This window comes from Cygnus atratus, chromosome 20 (assembly GCF_013377495.2).
Source record: "Cygnus atratus isolate AKBS03 ecotype Queensland, Australia chromosome 20, CAtr_DNAZoo_HiC_assembly, whole genome shotgun sequence".
NCBI lineage: Eukaryota > Metazoa > Chordata > Aves > Anseriformes > Anatidae > Cygnus > Cygnus atratus.
In genome coordinates this window covers 10,773,331-10,795,462 of record NC_066381.1, presented here as the reverse complement: position 1 = coordinate 10,795,462, position 22,132 = coordinate 10,773,331, and the positions used below count along the sequence as shown (strand labels likewise).

The 22,132-nt window shown below is 39.9% G+C and overlaps 1 protein-coding gene and 1 long non-coding RNA gene across 4 annotated transcripts in view; one reads left to right on the top strand and one right to left on the bottom strand.

Moving 5' to 3' along the window:
• The window catches only part of NF1 (neurofibromin 1), a 100,665-nt gene extending 82,470 nt beyond the window's left edge, over window positions 1-18,195 (top strand). For both annotated transcript variants that reach the window (XM_035561132.2, XM_050714800.1), the window contains 7 exons: window positions 41-163; window positions 867-994; window positions 1,707-1,807; window positions 3,209-3,351; window positions 4,150-4,196; window positions 4,993-5,209; window positions 12,953-18,195. In XM_035561132.2, the coding sequence (XP_035417025.1) occupies window positions 41-163; window positions 867-994; window positions 1,707-1,807; window positions 3,209-3,351; window positions 4,150-4,196; window positions 4,993-5,209; window positions 12,953-13,095 (902 nt within the window). In that variant the 3' untranslated portion in view covers window positions 13,096-18,195. The remainder of the gene's footprint in view (window positions 1-40; window positions 164-866; window positions 995-1,706; window positions 1,808-3,208; window positions 3,352-4,149; window positions 4,197-4,992; window positions 5,210-12,952) is intronic.
• On the bottom strand, window positions 17,895-21,311 carry LOC118255153 (uncharacterized). Of its 2 annotated transcripts, none has more exons than XR_004780887.2 (3): window positions 21,178-21,311; window positions 20,557-20,714; window positions 17,895-18,013 (listed from the first exon to the last, which is right to left on the bottom strand). It is a non-coding gene; the product is annotated as an uncharacterized LOC118255153 (long non-coding RNA). The 2 variants fall into 2 exon arrangements; XR_004780888.2 differs by lacking the exon at window positions 17,895-18,013 and adding an exon at window positions 18,720-18,853.
• Between the last annotated feature and the right edge of the window lie 821 nt (window positions 21,312-22,132).

Sequence of the window (22,132 nt, the reverse complement as noted above, 5' to 3'; positions counted from 1 at the left end):
TAGGATTAATGTTTTTAATTTCATGATAAATTGTTTTTAGGTACAAGGAAAAGTTTTGACCATTTGATATCGGACACAAAGGCTCCTAAAAGGCAAGACATGGAATCTGGAATCACAACGCCTCCCAAAATGAGGAGAGTAGCCGAAAATGATTATGAAATGGGTGAGAAACAGGACTAACGCTTTCAGAATAACACTAATTATAAATGCTTTGTATATATATACAAAGGATTGTTTCTAAATTCAGTGTTTATTTGCTTAGGTAAGGTACTACAAGGTAAGGGAGAAATATCTTAATAATGGCTTGTGGAGAATACAGTCTTCCTTATCACTGGCAATTGAGATTGGAATTAGAGTTGCTCAGTTTGCAGACCCAGAATAAGGGGCAGCTATAAAGTACTGTATACAGGAGTGAAATGAAATAAGTAAAATTTGACTTTTTATGACTTACTAAGTCCTAGCTGCACATTTTTGCAGATGAAATGTGACATAATGCCTAGAATGCCTCTCTTCATCTTCTCCCACATCTGCTTCCTGTGCCCCCATCCCCAATTGCAATGCAAGACCAGGGTTCTTCTGTTCTATCTGATGTCAGTCTGCTGCCTGACCCTGAATATGTTACTTACCACCCCTGGGCCTGTATTTCAGTAAATAGGAAATTGGGGTTATTGTTTCCCATTTGATAATACATCCCATGTGACAGCCTAGCGCCGCTAGTATTACAGCATAATTGTTGCTTGTATACTTTATGAAAATTCTGTTGAACTCTGAAGTTTGCATATAACTGAATTCGTTGTGCAAGAGCTAATTTTATTTTGATTTGGGTACATTTTTCTTTGGATGAGCTGCTCTTTTTTATCTGGCAGAAACCCAGAGAATATCACCACAGCAACACCCACATCTTCGAAAAGTTTCTGTTTCTGAGTCAAACGTCCTCCTAGATGAAGAAGTTCTGACTGACCCAAAAATTCAAGCACTGCTGCTTACAGTTCTTGTAAGCCTTCTTTCTGCATATTATTGTGTTATTTTCGGATGTTCTTTTATCTTCCAAAGAAGCATATGTGTTCCTTGCAGTGCTTCTAAATTCACATGGATCAGAATCAGTATGTAACGTGTAAATCTGTATTTTTGTTGATTTTCTTCAGACTTGCTAGGAATCACTTTTATAAATGTATTTGAAAAATGCATGAGAGCAAATACCCTATTGTTTTGCAGAACATGTCCAACAATTGATTCGTTTTACTTGTAGATTTGTTTTACAAACTAATTTTATATAGCAAGAAGTTACCACATATTATATTTTAAAAGTTAAGTGAATATTTTTTGAAATTCCAGCATGATTCAATTTAAAACTTGACTAACTAGTAATGTAGCTACCAGTAAGAGAGTGCTTTCATCAGATGCACCAGTACAGTTTGCATTCCTGTTATAATTCACAGAGTCAGTTGCACAGTTTTGTCAAAAACTGGCTTTTTTTTTTTTTTGCCAAAATAGAAGGTATTGCCAGCTGTTCTTATTGTGTCCAACGAAGACATGAAGTCACTCGATTGCATGTCCGAAGAGGACATAAATTAATGTTCTGTAATGCTGCTTTTTCTGCAACCCAGAAGTACTAAAATCTGAAACTACAACAACAAAAAAAAGCCTGTAACTACTCAAATTCTCTTATTAGAAGCATGCTAATTTAATCCTTTACATTATCATAGGCAACATTAGTGAAGTACACTACTGATGAGTTTGACCAGCGGATTCTGTATGAGTATTTAGCAGAAGCCAGTGTTGTCTTCCCAAAGGTCTTTCCTGTTGTGTAAGTACCTGAAACTCTGACTTGGCCTTCCTTTTAAAAAGTCTCTGGACCTGAGAAGCACGTATGAGGTACTTCTCATTTGTAGGTTACTAGCTGCAATCTGTCCTTGCCTTGTTGAGACAAATGTCCATTGCAATCTGAGAATTATCTTTTTTTCCCTATGTTAAATGAATATAAAGTTCCTGCTAGAATAGGCACCCTTGGATAGCAGCGCTACAGATGGTCCCAAAGCACTTCTCAGCACCGGGTTCTGGGCAGGCTGGCAGAGCGTGGGAGAGCGCTGTGCTGCTCTTGCTAGGGAGCCGGGCTGTGCACATCAGGTTCTCCTGAAAGCTTTCAGCGTCACTGCTGCCGTTGGTCTAGTGGCACAGCATGGCTTTATCACTTACTTGTTACTGTAGGGAGTCAAATTATGTTTTAATGTAGTCATATAGTTTTCTATAGAAGTCTATATGTAGTGTCTCTTAGGTACTATTTTTGTACCAGTTAGACTCAGATTTTTTTTAATAAGTAACCCAAAAAACTGATTTAAAGTGTGGTTCAAAGTACTCGTTGTATGTATTTCTTTAGATACAGGTTAAAAGTAGCGTTCACTACAGGCAATATATGCAAGGGAAACCCAGCTATCAGAAGGTAAAGTGAGGAGACTTTAAAAACTGACTGATGCTTGATTTAGAAAGAATGGTACCTTCTTCTGGTTTTATAAAGTAATGGTCAGAATAAAACAAGTTCTGTGAGCTACTGAAATCACAGTTGTAAGTAACTGGCGTTTTGCCTCAAAAGAAAAAATGCTATTAGGAAGCCCTGCATAGACAGCCCTCTTTACCATTACGGGCATTTCTCTGAGCTCATGATGTCTTAAAGGGTCAACACAGAGGCTGCTTGAATTGCCTGTATCATTACTGCCCAAGCTGTACGTTGTTCTGTTTTGTTTTCTGTTAAATCATGGGGTGGGCTTAACATACGATATTGTTCTGTCCTCTTCTGTGTATGCTTAAACTGATTGTCAAACTTGATGGGCATGATATAGTGCAGTAATACAGCGTGATCAAAGCCTGAGTTCTGCAAGGGAGCTCAAATGAGACAATACCCTCGCAAGTTTACAAAAGTGCTTTGAAAGTTCACCTTTGACATGTACACAAATCCAGGGAATAATTTTTTTGGTTGAAAATGATAAACATATTTGCAATCTAAAGTGCTAGGCAAAAAGAATGCTCTGATGGGTCCTGTTGTTACTACAAATTTTCAGAAGTGTTATTCCTCTTAACGTCCTCGCTGCATTCTACTTCTAAAATCACTGAACTTTTGAAAATCCCACTTTAACTGCTGTTTTTTAAAGTCAGTTGTAAACTGTATTCTTATTTTGTGGAAAAAAAAATAAGCCACTGTTCTTTTCTTTAGGCATAATTTATTGGATTCCAAGATCAATACCCTTTTGTCACTATGCCAGGATCCAAATTTGTTGAATCCAATTCATGGAATTGTTCAGAGTGTTGTCTACCATGAAGAGTCTCCACCCCAATACCAAACTTCTTATCTACAAAGTAAATATTTGGGTTGTGTTTTGTTTTTTTTTTAACTGCTGAATTTTAAGTTAGATTTGCTAATGAAAAAGTTTCTGAATTATTGCAGCCTTAATGAAACAGCAAGCCAGTTTTGCTGTGTGGATTCTCTCCAACTTCATAAATCCAAATAATAGTTAAGTGTTTGCATATTAAAAAAACAGCTACTGACGTGACCATTAAAACTGGTTTTTGTAGTTGTGCATCAGATATTAAAAGTATAATACTCAGTATTCGTTTCCACTAACCAAATTATATGGTGGTGATGAATGGTGAGCTTTAAGTTAACCTTTTAAGTTAAGGGTTAATTTAATGATTGGTAAATTTTATAGAGCAACATTTGTTTTTTAACACCTAATCTCCACTTTCATGTGACACTTGAGCACTTAAAACCTAAATATTTTTTACGATCCTTAATCAAAGACTCTCGAGGAAGATTCATAAGAAACAGATGACTATTGAGAAAAATTTATGTGTTGATATAATTTCCAAAATGAGACACATATTCACATGTTAAATTTACCTTTTAAAATATCATCAAGAATTTACTGCATGACAGTTCTGCGATTTTGAGGCTCTTTAACTTATGTATCTAATAAATTAGAATTCTATCATTTTATCTTATTCAGTTTGGACAAAATTTAGTATTATCAGTCTCCAAATAAAATATCTCATTTCCATGCTGAAGTAGATCCAAGTAATCCTCCATGTGTAATTTCTAGTTGTTTTCTGTCAACCGAGAACTGTGTTTTTGTGGTAACATTCAATTTGTTTTTGTAGGTTTTGGATTTAATGGGTTATGGAGGTTTGCTGGCCCATTTTCTAAGGTAAGAATAGTATGCTGTATGTAAGTTCATCAGTGTTTTACCCTTGTTCTCATTATAAAGAACATTGATGCTTCAGGAGGGGTGCAGATAAATGATAAATTACAGAATTGATATGAGCAGTTAGTACCATAAGGCTCACTTCCGTGGCTAAAACAGTTTTCTAGCCTGCAGTGGATATTTTCATAGACGCAGTAAAGTCAACTTACTGAAGCTGGCTAAAAGCAGTCAGGTGTGTAAATGCACCTTTCCAGCACTCCTAAGTTCACTACATGTACATCATTCAGAAACTATTTCTTTAGTTTATCATCTCTGTCTTACAGTTTAAGGAATTACATCAATAAGAGTGTTAATTCCATAAGGATAAATTTTATGTTACAGCAGAAAAAATAAAAGAATTTACCATCTGTACTGCTATCTGTTCCCTCTAGTCATTGTAACAAGGAGTAGATGAACAGGGTAGGCAGTGTTCTGGATGTTAGGTTATGGGGTATAAGTAATACTTTTAATAATCTGTTAGGTTTGGGTAGCTGTGGCACTTTGAGTGAAACGGCCTCTCTTTTCTGGCTTTGTAGTTCCCAGCAGTACTGAAATCACACCTACAAGTGATCTTTAATAAGTGCATTTAGATTAATCTGGAAAAGATCACAAATCAGTTCTTGGTTATACTTACTTCAAATGCTTTTTAAAATTTCCAGGCAAAACCAGCGTAATCTTAGAGTGAGTTCTGGGGCAAAGCTCATATTGACAGAAAAGTAGAAAGAAAGGAATCAATCTTTTTTTCCCCCATCACCCACAGCAAACACAAATCCCAGACTATGCTGAACTCATAGTGAAGTTTCTTGATGCCTTGATTGACACGTATTTGCCTGGAATTGATGAGGAAACCAGTGAAGAATCTCTCCTGACACCCACATCTCCATATCCTCCCGCAGTGCAGAGCCAGCTTAGCATTACTGCTAACCTTAACCTTTCCAATTCTATGACCTCGCTCGCAACTTCCCAGCACTCCCCAGGTCAGTAGCTGTTGTGATACTACATAGGTAAGGAGAATTTATTGAATTTACTGTTTATGCAGCCAAGTGCTCAGTCTCATTGTCTTTTGGGGTGTTTTTATGCATCAGACATCATTGCATTATTGAGTCAAATGAATATTAAACTGTTGACTAAGATAGTACACTAATATTTCAGTTGTTGGACTTTGTCCATCACAAAAGCTGTCTTCCAAGTCGTTATGCATGAAGAAAATAACATTAAGTGCATCAGAACAAATAGGTGCATCTCATTATGGAAGATACGCAGCAGTGAATTCTAGAAAATTAATAAATATAAACATATAATCATGGTGTTTTGCAAGGAGAACAGTATCTGTTTAGGCAGTACAAGCTAGCACCTATTAGGAAAAATAATCCAGAGTTGTGCCGTGGACAAGAGTGTCTGGACTGACTCAGTTTCAATCGACTATGTGGTTTCTGGCCAATACCCTTACAGGCAGCGCCATACGGAGGTCAAACTCTTCTTGAAGAAAAGAAGTGTTCAGGTAGATGAGCGTGGAATACTGGGTCAGTTTAGACTACTGTGTTGCCAAAAATGTGCAGATGATCAAATGGCAGTGTTCAAGAAAAGTACAGGCATCAAAGGCTGTAAATGGATAGAAACACTAAATTCGTTCTGGCTTTGGGAAAGGGGAATTACAGGGAAATGCAGAGGTTAAATACAGCAGCGTGTATTTTAACTTTTTGAAAAATGAAAAAAGTAGAGTAAAAAGTACTTGGTATAGTATATGGGGCATAAGCTAGAGATAATTAAATACAGAAAGAAAATAGAATATATGTTAAAGAAATCTACATGAAAATTCCTGCTGAAGTGGTTTTGGATTAGTGGCTGATACATTGAGGAAGTGCTTTACTCTTCATTGTCATAAAAATTATGCTATCTGATGACTGTTGTGGTTCTGAACACTAAAATCAATCAACTGTATTTCTGGTTTTTTTCTAACCTTGATGGAAGGCTAGAAACCACTTGCATTTAGGTTTGATAATTATGGAAGTGGGCTTTTTGTTGTTTTCTGTTTGTTTGTTTTGAGTCTTGTTTTTACTTGTTTCTGTCAGCCCTGAAATAAGTCTGGCTTAGGTATACATAAGGAGCCTGCTTTGGCAGGGGGGTTGGACCCAATGATCTTTCGAGGTCCCTTCCAACCCCTTCGATTCTGTGATACATAGCTCTACTCAAGAAATTTGGTCTTCAAGATCATCAGTTTGCTCTCAGATGTGAGAATGTTTTTTGTTGAATATTATGAATTTTGCAGAGGGGAGACGTAGTGGTGCAACGTGCAGAAATGAGACAGTGTTGTGTTGTTTCAATAATGTAGGAATAGTGATTTTTTTTTTTTCATGCAGTGAAAGGCAACTACAACTCTTTTTTTTTTTTTTTTTTTTTTTCCGGTCTAAGAATTCAATTTAAATTGTTTAAGTTTGGGAAGATTACTTCTTGACATACTGATGCTGAATTCTAGAATTATATTTTAAGATGTCTATCAGTGTAAATATACTGAAAACAGTTTGCTTTCCAGTCCCTCCAACTCAGGATGATTTATTATATTAAATAAATTTGTCTGAAATGAGGAGGAAAAACGTGAAGGGTATTTTCCACAGCTGTTACTTCTCTTTCTGCTACTTAAGTAACGGCACTTTTTTAGCTTAGAGGAGACCTTTGTGTCATTGTGGCCATAGTATTGTTTCCTTGTTTTGCATTCCTGCCTGAGAACAAGTAAGAAAAGAACATTGGCATGAAAGGGACTTACTGGTTGCATCCTGGCATCCCATTTGATTTGAGCAATAAGAACAGGTAAAAGCTGAGGTTGGAGAAGCTTTACAGATTACTATTTTACAGTGTCATTTATTTATTACAAAGGCATAATGCAGCCGCTGTGTTGTGTTATCATGCAGTTCATCCTGTATAGAGAAATATTTCTGTATTATCCATACCTGCACTCTGTTAGGGTTAGTTAACAACCAGATTATGGAAAAGGAAGGTGGTTTGATAGAACATTCTCATTTAGCATACAGCTAAAAATTATCTGTGGAGTTAGAACAGGAAGAAGGATAAAACTAAAGGAGGAAAAATACAGCTGGCCATCAGTGTGAAAATAAGTACATTATGGACAGCCTCTTCCCATGTAAATGTAGCATCAGTGGCAACTCCAACAGTTATAGATTGTAATAAAGTACAGCGTATGAAGACTACTTATTTGAGTAGTCTTGAATTCCTTCAAAAAGTTAGAAAGTGGATTTGCAGGTTTGTATCTCTTGACTTTGGGTATTTTTTTTAAAGCAATATTTTAACAAGGTTTTTGGCAGATACAGGAGGTCATACATTTAAATTTATTAACACTTAAATTTTGGAATGTTTAAATAGAATAAAGTATTGCTTTGTATTCTTTTTCTGTAGTCTTGTAGTAAGAACACAGATACGCTGTAAATTGCATATAGGCAAAAACTTTCTAATGGTTCCATTTTTATGTAACCACACCGGAGGCATCTTCATAAGGAGTCAGCCTTTAAAGGTGTTTCAAGCTAGTGAGAAACCGCCTTAAGTGATTTACTATTTTATGAAAGTCTTGTGTTGACTGTTTAATTTTCCCATCATCTCTCACTGGTTTTTAGTGTCTGTCTTATTTGCTTGATCATTCTTGCTTCATTCTAGCAATTTCAGTGCAAAGCCTTGGTATTTGATCAGGGGATCTCCAGCTTTCTGAAACTGTGGACTGGGTCACAACATGGGGCATTTCATCTTGCTCCTCCATCCCACATTTATTATACCGCTCCACCTTAGTCAATATACAGTTTCACTAGTTTAAACTGTTATGTTAACCAGGGCAACTTTGCATGCTTTGCTTTTTAAGCTGCTTAATTTTATTAAAAATGTAATTGGTCTTTTGACACTTCATACAGCTCCATTGCTGCGTACAAGAATTTTGTGTTCTTGTACACTGATGGCGGTGTTTATTCATTCTCTCCTCACTGTAGAGACAAGAATGAGGGAGTAAGCATATCTGCCAAGATAAAAATCTTTGGTAAAAGAATTACAGAATATGAAGTAAATGTGGGCTGCAGGATTTCTTAAAACAGCACAGCAACTATGGGACTAATACGGAATGCAGACCTGCTATCAGCTCACTCTGACTTGAGAATGACTGAACAAGAAAATCAACTCTTTAGCAGTGCTGAGTTACTTTGTCACACCGAGTTTAAAAAAAAAAAAAGTTACATCCAAGTATTTTTTTGTTATGCTAAGAAATACATTAAATTGCAGATAACATGAAAAATAGTATTTATTGCATCTGGAAACAAGTAGGCAAGATTGTTTATAAATGTTTTGTCTGTCAGCATCTCCACCCCTTCCCCTTCTCCCCATGTCATGGACATTATTCACTTACGTTTTTTCTTTCATTCTGTGTCTGTGAAGCTTCTCTGCCTTGCTCTAAATCTGCAGTTTTCATGCAGCTTCCTCATCAAGGTACACTCTACTTCCATCATATTTGCACGAGATACTTACTGCTTGATCTGCTTTAGGGTTGGGCTTGTGGCATGAGAAGTAGTTTACTAATCCTTTTGAACATGGGAATGGCTTCAGTATAAGAGCTAAGCTGCTGAATTTCTTGTGTGATGCTAATAATATTTGATGATATAGCAGACAAAGAAGGTCATTCATGTCTTTAAGAATAATATAAATTTGGTAATAAAGAAGTGGAATCTTGGTATGCGAAATTATTCTGCTGCAGATATTAAGGTAAAATGTAGAACTGCCTCATATTAGCTCTAATGTTAAGGCTGACTTCCCCTGAACCTTCAGTTGCACGCTACCAGAAAGCAGGCGTAAGTTCTTTGGACTAAATTGACAGAGGCTCACTAAAATGGATACTCATCAACACCATTTGATTTCTGCTTCTATATGGAGAAATATATATATAAAAAGAAAAGAGCTGCAGAAGACTTTTTTTACTTACACCCGTGGGTTGCTTCCTATTCTCATCATAGATTGTGACTTTTGTAAGCTCACACCCACACAGGGAGTGGAAGGATGACAGCCCGCAGGCAGCTTCTGGCTGGAGTTTTGATTTTCCCTGTAACTGTGGAATAGTGGAGTATATTTGCTCTTCTTGCTCATGCCGATGAGAATCAATCTCTTACAGGAATGAGACAAAAAACTGTGGAAGATATAATTTGTAGTAATAGGATTTTGCTGTAACCTTTTTATTTGCTGTCAGACATCCTAATTTTTGCTGCTGGTTGTACTTTGAGCCTCTCCCATTAAAATACCATTCCTGCTATTCATCCCAGTGCCGCACATGTACTGCAAGTGTTGAGTGTTGTTAAACATGCCTAAGACAATCATTTTGTTGCAGAAGTAATGTGACAGCTACACGAAGATACTGCTACACGAATGATTAACTTGAAGTAGAATCATCATAAAAGTAATAATTGATGGGAAGTGTGTCTGCACTAAGCCCAAGTCTCAGATTTATATCTTCAAATGACAGACTGTCCAAAGACGTTAGAGTAATGGCTCATAACCCAAGGCTTTCATGTGTTGTCGTACGTCAGCATGAAGCTTACACTGATGGGGTTTGTTCTGGAGGGTTGTTTCATGTGATTCTTTTAGCACAGCATAGTAAGAGTTACCTTGTCCTGCAGAGAACATCTGAGGCTTCTAGGAAAGGTATACGTACTTGGGTATAAATTGTCTGTGGTTTCATCCTCATCTTGTACTCTGTAAGCCTCCTCCTACCTCTGTCTGGGGAAGCTGCACTTCTGCAGAAGCAGTCATCGTTGAGATTTCCAGACCCACCTGTTCTCTGTGTTTCCTGTTAATATCCTTCTTAGAAAGCTGCTTCTGTAGTTGTTCTTGTTTAAAGTTAATTCTTGGTTCTTTTTCTTCCCCTCTTGATTTACCAGGGCTTAAATCATTATAATAATTGGTGTCTACACTCAACTCTTCAAGTGAGTACCTGCATCAGTTCTATTCCTGATGTATCCAAAATAAGCCTACATACCCCTCCTGTCCATACCTGCCAGGCAGTGAGACAGTCCTTAAAACCTTGATTTGTACTTCATATACTTACAATTGTCTTTCTATTCTTGAGCTAAGGCTCAGTGCTGGGAGGATTTTGATGTCCTTGTATACACACAAATCTTTTCTGGTAGCAAGAAGTAGCCTCTGCCACTGCAGAATTGAGTTAAATTTAATTTGCTTGTTCTCAAAACTGTAGCTGAAAAGGGCTGTGTGGCCTGCAAGACTTGCATTTAGGGTTTTCAGTGAGTACGTGTAGTGATACGGATGCCGTGAGGATGGAGCAGAACCCTTCATCTGCTGGCTGGACGTTCTGTCCGTACATACAGCTGGTCATCTGCAGGCCTTGAGCCAGAGGATTGTTCCCAGGCCAAAGTAACCAGCCTGATATCCCAGCAAAACTTGGGCTTTTGAGAACTACATTGAATTGGTGTTGTGAATGATTTTAATTGTAATCATATCTCAACTGGCAGATACTAAAAACCGTATTCCAGCCTCGTGACTGCTGATGTCTTGTTAAGGCAAGAGTCTGCGCTGGTAAGAGCCTGGCAGCAGTGCTGCGCGTCCAAGTCAGGCACATGCCGAATTGCCCGTCTCTCTCAGGCAGACTTTCCATGCGCTTCACAGAGCCTGCCTTCCCTCTGTAGGTGCCTAAAGACAGAGAACTTGTTTCATTTGTACAAACTCGGTGTAACTTTATGAAGCGTTCAGTACAGATCTCTGGTTATGTTTTTAAATCAGTTTGTCAAACAAGACTTTCTTGGCTAGCTGGAAAGCCTTGTTTACCAGAGCTGTCTCAAAAAGAGATGATGCAAATGGTCTCCAAGCTCTAGTCCTAGTGTTTCCTTATGCTTAATTTAGGAGGGCTTCTTTTTGGGGTTATGTATGGAGAATTTTATTTCAAGTACCCATGTACATTCTACCAACAAGCATTTTGGAGCACCTCCCTTCTGCGAACGAGGAGCTGTGTCTGCAGGGAGGTGCTGACGCTGCCATTGGCTGCAGGGGGTTGTCAGCTGCCGAAACAGAGCGCTCTGACCGGGATCTCACTGGCCTGTTGGTTACAAGCAAGCTTCCAAGCGTATTTGCAGTGATTTTTGTTGTCGCTATGAATGTCAATATATATTTATAGTTGCAATATATGTGTATAGATAAACCGAACAGCAGTATTGAAATGCAGATGTCGCACATCTCCGTTCGGTTCACTCTGGATTTGCACGCTGGTTTTGCTGCCCAGGTTGTGCTGTGGCACACAGTAGATGAGAAGTTAGGACAAGCTACTTTGTATGTGCTTAGCACGTATTTTCAAAATATTTGTGTTTCGATTGCTATTACACGTAGGTGACTGGTGCCCGGAACAAACTGCGAATGAGAAAACATGGGGTTCTGTAGTGGTCTTCAGATCAGGAGGTTCTGAAGGTATTTTAACGTCCATCTGAAATGCACCCCTTTCTCCCCAGGTTGTTCTACACATCTGGTGTTGTTACAATGCAATTTGAAACAGCTGGAAACCCTGCAAATATGATACTGTTAGAACTTGATTTTAATGGTATTACTTAACTGAGACTGTTGGAGAATAGAAAGGCCTGCTGCTGATGACAGCACGCTTTGTCAAGGATTTTCTTGTTTGAGTGACAAAGAAAAAATTCATCTTCAGATCCTTAATGCACATTCGGCTTAAGTAGATGAATAATGCCTACCTAAAGTATCTTTTTAAAAAGTAGGTTCTGAGAAGAAAATTTAGCAATTTCCCAGACCCGGGCAATTCAGCGCATCTCTGATGTGCATCCATCTAAATCATATGGATCATCTCCTTTTTCTTTACTCATACATGTGCTATTTCCCATATTTAAAAAAATTGCTATTTCTCTGTGGCCAGAGATGACTCGATTGATTCAGTGACCAGTTCATAACCCCTGTATATTTTCATAGTGTTGTGACGTATTGAAACAAATCAGCCTGTGTCTGTGGGAGTATTTGGTCTTTTATTCTTGGACGCAGCTTGAACTGACAAATCCAGTCTGCAGCTTAAAAAAAAAAAGATTATTTGAAGGAGTCTTGTTGAAATTTGCCCTGCATGGATGTGTGTGGATGGGCACCACAGGCTAGCACATGGAGGTGTTTGGTTAGGTCAGAGGCTGTGCTTTCCCTGAGCATAGAGTCATACGTTTGATCCTGAAAAAATGATTTTTCATATTACAGAACTGCAGTAAATCAGCTGTATCAGATCTCTCATTTACGAGTCATCATCACCAGTAAGGCTGTGTTATGTCTTGCTATAACAGTTACAAGTTTTTTGTTTTTGTTTTTTTAATAAATTGTTCCTCAGATGTCTGAAGTGCTTTCCCAGCTAGGGCAGCACCGCTGGTCGCTTGCGTTACGAAGGGCTGTTTCCGCACCGCCACCTGTACGCATGGCAGAACTGGGTCGTGTTTCGAGCACAGCGTCACCGACTGTCACCGTGTCGCCGGTACCTGGCTGTCGCGCGGTCCAGAGGGCGCTGCCTGGCAGGGGCGGGCTCCGTGCACCCTGCGATGCCTTTATTTTGGCGTCAGAGGCGTGTCAGTTTTTTGTACCACATAGGTGCCTACATGCTAACCTGTTTATTTGCAGAAGTATCTGTCCTTAGAGCATTAAGCCGCAGGGTGGGCAAAGCGAGGCTAACCTCGATCTGTGTGTTTCCCCAGGGATCGACAAGGAGAACGTGGAGCTCTCGCCCACCGCCGGCCACGCCAACAGCGGGAGGATGCGCCACGGCTCCGCCAGCCAGGTGCAAAAGCAGCGAAGTGCTGGCAGCTTGAAACGTCACAGCATTAAAAAAATTGTGTGAAATTTGGGTTTGTTTTTTTTTTTTTTTTGAAACTGACTGACGTACGTGGGCCTCTTGCAAAGGGCCCCCCACCAGTTGTGATGCTGCACTTAATTTTTAAAGTTCCCATCCTGTCAGCCATGTTGCCAGATGATCAACTCCTGAAACATTGCTTGAATTTTAATGCCTTTTTTTTCTTCTGTTTTTGATTTAAGCCAGTGTTTCAGAACCGCTTATAGATCCTGACGGACTTTGTAGCTGAAGAAAGCGTGGAGTTCTTTAACGCTGCAGTACAGTATCTTGTCCAAATATGAAAGCCATTTTCCATAGACGGTTCTACCTTGCTTCTGTGATATGCCTTGTTTGTTTCTTCTCTGAAGGAAAGTGTTAATACTTAATCCTGTTTGCACACTTGTCAAGGTAGTGGCTTTATGAGCCGGGGAAGTTACTATAATTCTGGTTTTAATTCAAACCTGTAGGATTTTTAGCTGTGGACTTTTTTTTACCATGCTTAAAAGAAACTTACAGTAGCCGCAGTACAATGAGCTTAACCAGAAGTGGTTGATTAGATTAAATTTCTAGTAATTAGCAATAAATTTAAAGAGGACAAGGAGGCCGCATGAGTCTCTTCATTCCCCAGACCATAGCTTCACATACTTGGACTGTATATGGACCAGACTGGACAAACTGGCTTTTTTCCAAAGCAATTTTTTTTGCTGTACTTTAACTGCACTAAAGGAGGTTTGAAAGTGGAAAGAAAATCATCACAAACTGACTATTATGGTGTCATTGTAGCAATGTTGAAAATTTATTGCTTCTTTCTTCCATTTAGCCTATACTTTAGTTTTGCCCTTCCCACCAATATGCACCTTCGAGAAATTCCTGGCAGAAAAACCATTGGGGTATGGAGGGGAAAATTTTATGAATTAACTTCCAGCTCTGGGAGGTTTTTTGGCAAAGCTGCTTTTGCGCTGCCCAAGCAGTGACATGAAAACAGTAATGTTTGCTTAAGGTACATGAACTTAAAAAAATAACTGACACTTTGTCAAATCCAGGTTACGTTTGAATGTTTGCAGTGCAATTTCTGGTATCAGTACAGACGTTTGCAGTCAAACCTGTCTTGCAGAACTTTCAAGGGGGTTCAGTTTGCAAGGGTTCGTACTTGGGGGTTATACAAAACTGAAATTGCTATCACTGTGAAAGCCACAGTATCACTTGTCAGGCACAGTAGTGTATTAGCAATGGATGACTGTGATAATATGCTGCTATGTTGAGTGACATGTAAAGATGTGGCACTGGGTGCTACAGATGCTACCTGCACGGACTGAAAACGTGCGGAGTGTTGGATCTCAGCGGTGAACAGAAATTCTGACAAAAAGGCCTGTCATCCAGGTGCTCATCTTAGGGCTAAGTATATCTACTGCTAAACAACAGCTATACTTCCTAGTTTGAGATCCCTGTTGTATGTTAGAAATTAACAATTTATAAGTGGCTTTAAAGGAGAAAAAAAAAAGTATATAAAAAAAGGAAATCCTCTAGTGCAATTTTATTAGTGGCTTTCAGTAAATCAAACTCCACAGCTAAATTGTTAGAGAATGGTACAATTAAGTGTTCAGATTTTATTGATATAGCACGTAATTCACATGTATCCACACAGTAACAATGTAACATTTATGTAAATAAAAATGCCTTTATTGTATTGATTCATAAAATAACAACTTAATTTTTTTAATTTGTTTACAGTCCTGAAAGAACTATGAACACAAACTTAATATGCAAATAGTTTGCCAAAACAAAAGGAAAAAGTAGAATTAGCAATCTTGAAATAGATACATTGGAGAATATTAAGACTTGTGCAATTAACCAAATCTTTTTTTCTCGATCGTGTAGAAGCTGCAGTAGAAACATGATTACTGAACTGATACAGATCTATGAAAGGGATTATGAGGCTAGAAGTGAATTTAGGAATAGAGCAGTGACTCGTGCCATGTTTTTAAGCTGCTATGCATTTGTAATTTGGGGAGTCACTGATTTAAAAACCTTTCTCATCTCATACATCAAATTGCTAATAGCCACCTTCGGCGTCACTGTCAGTTTGCTCTTGGTTATACTGAACCAAGCTAATTCCAGCCCTTTCCATTTTAATGAAGACAATGAATTGTAGAAGCCTGAAGACTTGTTCTTGCCATAGGTGGGAGGAAAAAAGAATATCTTGTAATTTGCTGGTAGGAAAAGATAATTTTCAGTTTTCTCCTATGAGCAAATTTTCTTTAAAAAGAAATAATTCCAGCTGAACTACCAAATCAGTTTCATTCGGACTGAGTGCATTGCAACTCTTCTAGTATTTTGCATTGCTTATATAAAAAAGGTGTCATTAAATTAGAATTAATGCAGTCTTAGAAATACAAGTAACGCAAAATCAAAATGGACAATGGTTAAAATTACCTTTTGTGTGAGAACTAGAACTAGTGCAAGCTCTCAGTCCTGGCTGAAAAAAACAAAACAAACAAAAAAACCTTTATAAAGCAAGTCAATACAACTTAATTTGTTCTATATCCTGGAAGGTGGGGGAGTCATTTAATTTTTTCACTGCACAGTTCAGTGAGAGGACCTGAACTTTTTAGAGCAGGGGTGTCAAACGTGTTAGGTAAAGAGAGATGAATTTTGGTGTAACTATAGTCATGGAATCAGAGTGGTTTGGGTTGGAAGGGACCTTTAAAGCACATCCAGTTCCAACCCCCTGCCACGGGCAGGGACACCTCCCACTAAATCAGGTTGCTCAAAGCCCCATCCTGCCTGCCCTTGAGCACTTCCAGAGCTGGGGCATCCACAGCTTCTCTGGGCAACCTGTTCAGTGCCTCACCACCCTCAGAGTGAAGAATTTCTTCCTTATATCTAATCTAAACCTCCCCTCTTTTAGATTAAAACCATTCCCCCTTGTCCTACCACTACACTCCCTGAGAAAGAGTCCCTCCCCAGTTTTCCTGTAGGCCCCCTTGAAGTACTGGAAGGCTGCTGTAAGGTCTCCCAGAGCCTTCTCCAGGCTGAATACCCTCAGCTCTCTCAGCCTGTCTTCATAGGAGAGGTGCTCCAACCCTCTGATCATCTTCGTGTCCCTCATTTGGACTCGCTCCAAGAGGTCCATGTCTGTCTTATTTTGGGGGGCCCAGAGCTGAATGCAGTGATGGCCACTCTAGGTGGCCACAGTCTATGGCCAAGATTTAATTCAGGGCCGTGTGTGCCCTGATACACAGCAAAGTGATCTCCCAGTACCAGTATTTAGGAAGTTCGTGCTTAGGTCAAGGGGGAAAACATGGCCTTTCATTAATAATTAAACTTTTGTTAGCAACTGGTTGTTCAGTGCCTTATCATTCATCACTTAGAAAGTCTGCTTCCTGTAGTAGCCATTGCTGTTACCTCGCCTTTTTGGTTTCTTTTTCATAGCCTTCTTTATTTGTTCCCTTTTCCTGTTCCGAATGTTCCGTACCTTGCTCTGTTTCCTTCCCGTGAGCACCACTCTCCATTCCCAATCCAGCCTGCTTCAGTTCGCTCCCCATCCTGTCACTCCATTTACCTTAGTGATCAGCAGTTAGTTACTGCTGCTGATGCTTCAGGCTTGAAACCTGATCTAAGAAGTGGGAGACTGAGTTCAGACCTTCCAGTCACTGTTTCAGGCAGCCTGCAGACTACAGGGCACTCACCACTGCACGGGTTACCTTAGTCACGGTTTGAAGATTACCTCTGCAGCCATGGGGTCTGTGTACTTTAAAATGAAAACTTAATTTCAGAAAAATCTGATTTTAACATGTGGACCATATAACTACATAATGGGGACTGTATGTTTGACACCCCTGTTTTAGAACATGCTATCCATTACGCACTAACTACAGTACAGTACTGTAAAGATGATTAACATTTTGTGTTTGTATTTTCCCTGACTTAAAAATAATTCAGTAGTATTTGAATAGTGCATAACCTACCTGTTAATTATGCCGATGTTTCTGCTTTAATGTGCATGAGGTTTCCAAGAACAGGAAACATTTCAAATAAGTATTGTGGACTGAGCACCTGGGAGCATTCCAGTGCTCTATTCCTAACTGGGTTGTAGGTTTTAGGGCTTTTTGTTTTGTTCTGAGGTTAATTTTTCCAAATGTAATGAAGCACGTCTTACTGTTATGCAACAAACTTACCACAAAAAGTCACTTTTAGTGTTGGTCCCACAATTTTTTTTAATGCAGTATATTCACCTGTAAATAGTTTTTTGTGTAAAATTTGACAGAAAAGTATATTTACTACACTGTAAATACATGTGACAATATATTGTATTATTTTGCTTTTTTTGTAAAGCAGTTAGTTGCTGTACATGTATAACATACAAATTTGATTATTCTAGTGTTAGTAACTGTTAACTACTACTTCTCCTTCCTGCTGTTGCGTTACATCATTTAAAAACCCATGCTGTGTACTATAAACCTACACTGTGTATGATATCTTACTATTTCCATTTGGGCCTCAACTTTGAAAATGTTTCCTCGATTCACAATCCTGTTCATAGCGCAAGAAATTGTGCATCAGCAGGCAACAGCCATGCTGATTCAAATACAGTTGGTAACTGTAGGCAAAAATGGTAGAAACCTGGTTTCAGATAATTGTTGTTCACCCCACTTCCCCCTCATGTATGTACGTTCCCTTTTTTTGAAGTAAAATGTAAATTCAACCTGCTTCAAGTTGTTCGAAGGTCATTCACTTGTGGTATGGGATGAGGTCGGTATATTCTGAACTCCTTTTCCTGTTTCTTGGAACAGTGATAGTTGGATGGGTTTGAAATTGAGAGTTGAAAAGCCACACTCTGGGGAAAACTGGAATCACGTTGAAATCCATTGTCTTGGATTTCTCTTTCCAGACAAATGTGCTTCTGTGTGTGTGATCTTGCATGGTCCTAAATAACAGCAAAATTGATTGCCAGTAGATAACTGAGGACAGAATTTGGACAGAATAAAGCCCGTTGTCATGAATTTCATGTTACTTCAATAATATGATCATAACTGAAATAATCAAAATATTTCTTTTTTAAATGTAAATTTAATATTTTAATAAAACAGCTGCTTGGTCTTTAAAGAACATTTCAGTATAATTTGTCTATTTGGGCTTTTTCTAGCTTAGAAGCCTGAAGTTTCAACTGTCAGACATCTTTTATGACAATCAAATCTGGTTTTCCTTTTAGGAGAATATGTTACTTTCCTATTAAAAATGTGTAAGTACTTACATTCTGGCTTTCTGAATCATAAAAGGATGTAAAAACACCAAGTGTGACTGCGTTGACTTCTAAGACATCTTATTGTTCCTGCATAATAAATATATTATTAAGCCTGCTCAGTTGAAAATACAGCCAGCCGTGCAGGCCTGCATGGCTCAGCTGCCTCGCTGCCATGTTCCTGGGGCCAGTAGGCACCGCATGAATAGAAGAGCAGCAGTCTCTGAACTTCTGTCTTAGAGGAGCTCTTGGATTCTTATTTGCTGCCTAACCAAACAGTGTCAAGAACCCTCTCTTCACACACACAATAAAGTAGACTTTTCCTGCTCTCTAAATGAGCCCCGATATTAGTGCAGACAGTGAGAAAGCACAAGCTTTGCCTTTGCCTCACCTTGGTGTGTCGATTGGCCATGCGAAAACAACCAGGTAACACAGACAGGCACAAATGTTACGCTGAGTCGGGTACCTCTGAACGGTAACTGCCAGGATTAGCCTCATCTCAGGCTGCTTCACAACTGCGAGCAGCTGGTTTAAAAAAAGGCATCAGACAAAAAGGGAAGTCGCTATCCTGTCTGTCATAGTAAGCTGCTGTGAGGGCTGGGGAGAGAGGATGTCGTTCTTTGCTGCAGTCGGCTGACCCCAGAATGGCTTGGAGCTATCTGTTACCATGACCAAATGCTGTTGTGGGTTAAAAGTTACTTCAGAAAAATGCCCACGTGCGTGAGATATGGGTGAAATCTGGTCCTTTACATCCTACCATAGGGTTGAATTCTATTGCAAGTCGGTCACTTGCACGATTGTCAAATGCTTTTTATTTTTCTTTCCTCCACTTAGGCCCATCTGGATTGGAAGATGGGCAGAAAACACGTGAACCTAAACAGATTTAACGTGCCCAGGCACATGGTGTCACAGAACTAAAAATTAAAGCCAGTCTTGTTACGGAGAGTGCTACTGACCATTCCCTTTCAAAGCAACCGTGTTCTCTTCCCACCAGTAAAACTCATGATTTGTATGTGTGAATCCTGTGTGTCTTGGAACATTCGTTGCTTTGGATGACTGCTGGTACGCTTAACGAGTTCTCAAATGAAAGTAAATCCCAGGGTTGTGTGGGTGGCGAGTGTAGAATAATGTCTCCTGTGATGTGACTTGTTAAAACAAGTACAAGCTTGCTGTTCAAAGCAGTAATGGAAAAAAAAAAGTCTGGCAACTACATCTTTAGGCTTAGTCAAATGATAAAACTATAAATACTGACAAGTAACTCTATGTTCAAGCAACTCCCACTGATCCATTAAATTGTATTTTTTTTCTCATAGCACACTGTCCTTCAGAAAAATTAGGTCTACCCCTCTGCTGCTACCCCTGGTTAGCATACTGAGAGAACAAGCTCTGCACAGAGATCTGGGTGCTCCATAGAACGGCTTTCTTGAGCCAAACACGCATTGGTCGTGCCGACCACGGCCTTTGAAGCCACAGGTAAATGACGTGGCTGGGTCCTGAACAGGCAGATCAGAGACAGGACTGACTGGGACTGAGTTTTCCAAGCTCTCGCTTATTGCCTCAGCCTCCTGAGGCTGCTTATGTTCAAGATACAGATATAAGATGCCAGGTCAGTGGGGCAGTGATGGCCTCTGCCTTACCTGTCCTGGACTCCATTCCCTTTGCCTTAATGTGCTTTCTCACAAGTGCCTTCACTTGCTGGCTGTGCCCTCCCTACCTGCACTATCAGCCAAGGTTCCCTCCCCTTCTTGGTGAGTCTCTTTCCGTTTACTAACTGCTCCCTACCTCTCCTAGAGCTCACTGCAAGCCATTCTCAGAAAGAGGCCTGCGGTGCATTTCGTGCAGTGCCAGGCAAGTGAAAGGGGAGGCCTTCAGCTCCTCACAGTGACAGCACATGCAAAGAGGGTGCAGTGAAAGAGTTCTGCACAGTCTGCAAGACCCACCCACCCGTCTACACACAGGCATGACTGAACACGGGCCAGACACAGGGCACAAAGTGGCTGCAAGCCAAAGAGGTTGGTTCAGACCAATGCAAAACATACAAAGGCATAAACGCCCCACAGTGCAAACAGACGTGAGGCCACTGAGGTGGTAGGGGCAGGACAGCAAAACAAGGGGAGGAACTTTTGTATTTGCCCAAAACACTTGGCATCTAGGTCTCTGTGAAACAGGGATCAAACACAAAGGCCTTGTCGGTGCTGCTGAATCCTGCTGTTCTATGGCTTACTTACGTGAAGAGCTGCTCGTGGAAAGAGAAGAGGCCGTCACCAGTTCTGCGTATTCTGTCCTTCGGAAAGCTGCACTGCACCTTGTTCTCCAGGTCTGATTCTCCTCTGGTGTCCCTCCAGCCAGGCCCATCCTTGTTTTTAACTCCTGTCTCACATAGTTCCTGAAAGAAGGAAAAATTACCTTCTGAGGGGCATACCCTTCATCAACTGCAGCGCAAAGACAGCCGTGCTGCTCCAAGCCAGTCCCGCGCAGAGGCAGGCACGGCTCGCAGAGGCGACGCAGCCTCGCCCAAGGCAGCTCTCCAGCTCAGAGCCGAGGGGTCCCTCGTGGCTGTGTGAGCAGGACACTGCAGTGCTTGGAACAGCACACCCAGCACTGCTGACAGAACAGAAGTGTGCAGGCTCGGACAGATGATACCAGGCTCACCCGAGAGCAAGGAACCTGCTCCAGTACTCTGAGGATTGGATCAAATACCCTGCAAAGCAATTTAGCAAGTACGCTTCTGTTGGCCTTACTTTTCCAGTTCTGTTTGAGATGTTAATGGATAGACCTGTAATTTACAACAAAGGCACAGGTAAAGAAGGCAAGAATAAATTGGCCTTGAGGTTGCTGACATAACTTACCTGTTCCTTTCTCATTTTCAGTACTCCTTTTATTTCGTATGGTGCCAATTTTTCTTGCCAGGAACATTTGTTTGCTTTTTAAATCATCATGAAAGTTGAACTAGCAGCCTAGAGAGCTGTTTCCCACTCATGAAAAATTCAGAGACACGGACTGTTCCTGTAAGAACGTGACTTGTCAGACACGGAAGCAGTTATTCCTTCTTTTAGCAGTGTTTGCTCTATTTGACTTATCATTATAACATTATTACTCAATAGAGCATATTTTTGGTTTCCCTATAGTAAATTTGGTGGACTTTGACTGCCATAAGAGCTCAGCTAGGTACTGCACACAGAGAAAGATACCCCTTTTGTCCCAAAAGCTTAAAATGTTTATAGTCACCACATCTGACACTGTCTTTGTGACCTTCGATAAATCGCTTAACATCTCAGGATCGGGCACCATAAATGCCTGAATTGCCCAACCGTAACAGCTAAGGATGACTGTCAGTTAACGGCATTCTTAGCATACGATCTTCAGATTAAAGACATTAAAAGGGCAAAGTCTCAGCACTGTGGCATGTTTTTCATCACGTGTGGCACATTTTATGGTCTGTAAGCAGATATTTAATATTCATTACTGAATGCCCTAAACAAAAAGATTTAGGCAAACCAGGAACTTTTCACAGAATGCTTACACAAAGCAGTAATTTAGGGAAGACAGTCCTGCTCAGATACTCTTCTGTGATTTTTGTGAGTTACTCATTTATACTCTCTAATGTACTGCTTGCTGCATACACGTGTAAATAAACAACTGAGCCGTTTTAACTCCAACCATCCTGGTTAGTTAGGCCAATAAAATTGCCCTGCTGTCCTGTTGTTGTGTTTACAGCAGCAGTCTTCCTGCACGCAGCATACTGTATGTTCACAGCCAGGCGATCCCCAGGACGCTGGAAGAAGAACCGGGGCTCACCTCAGG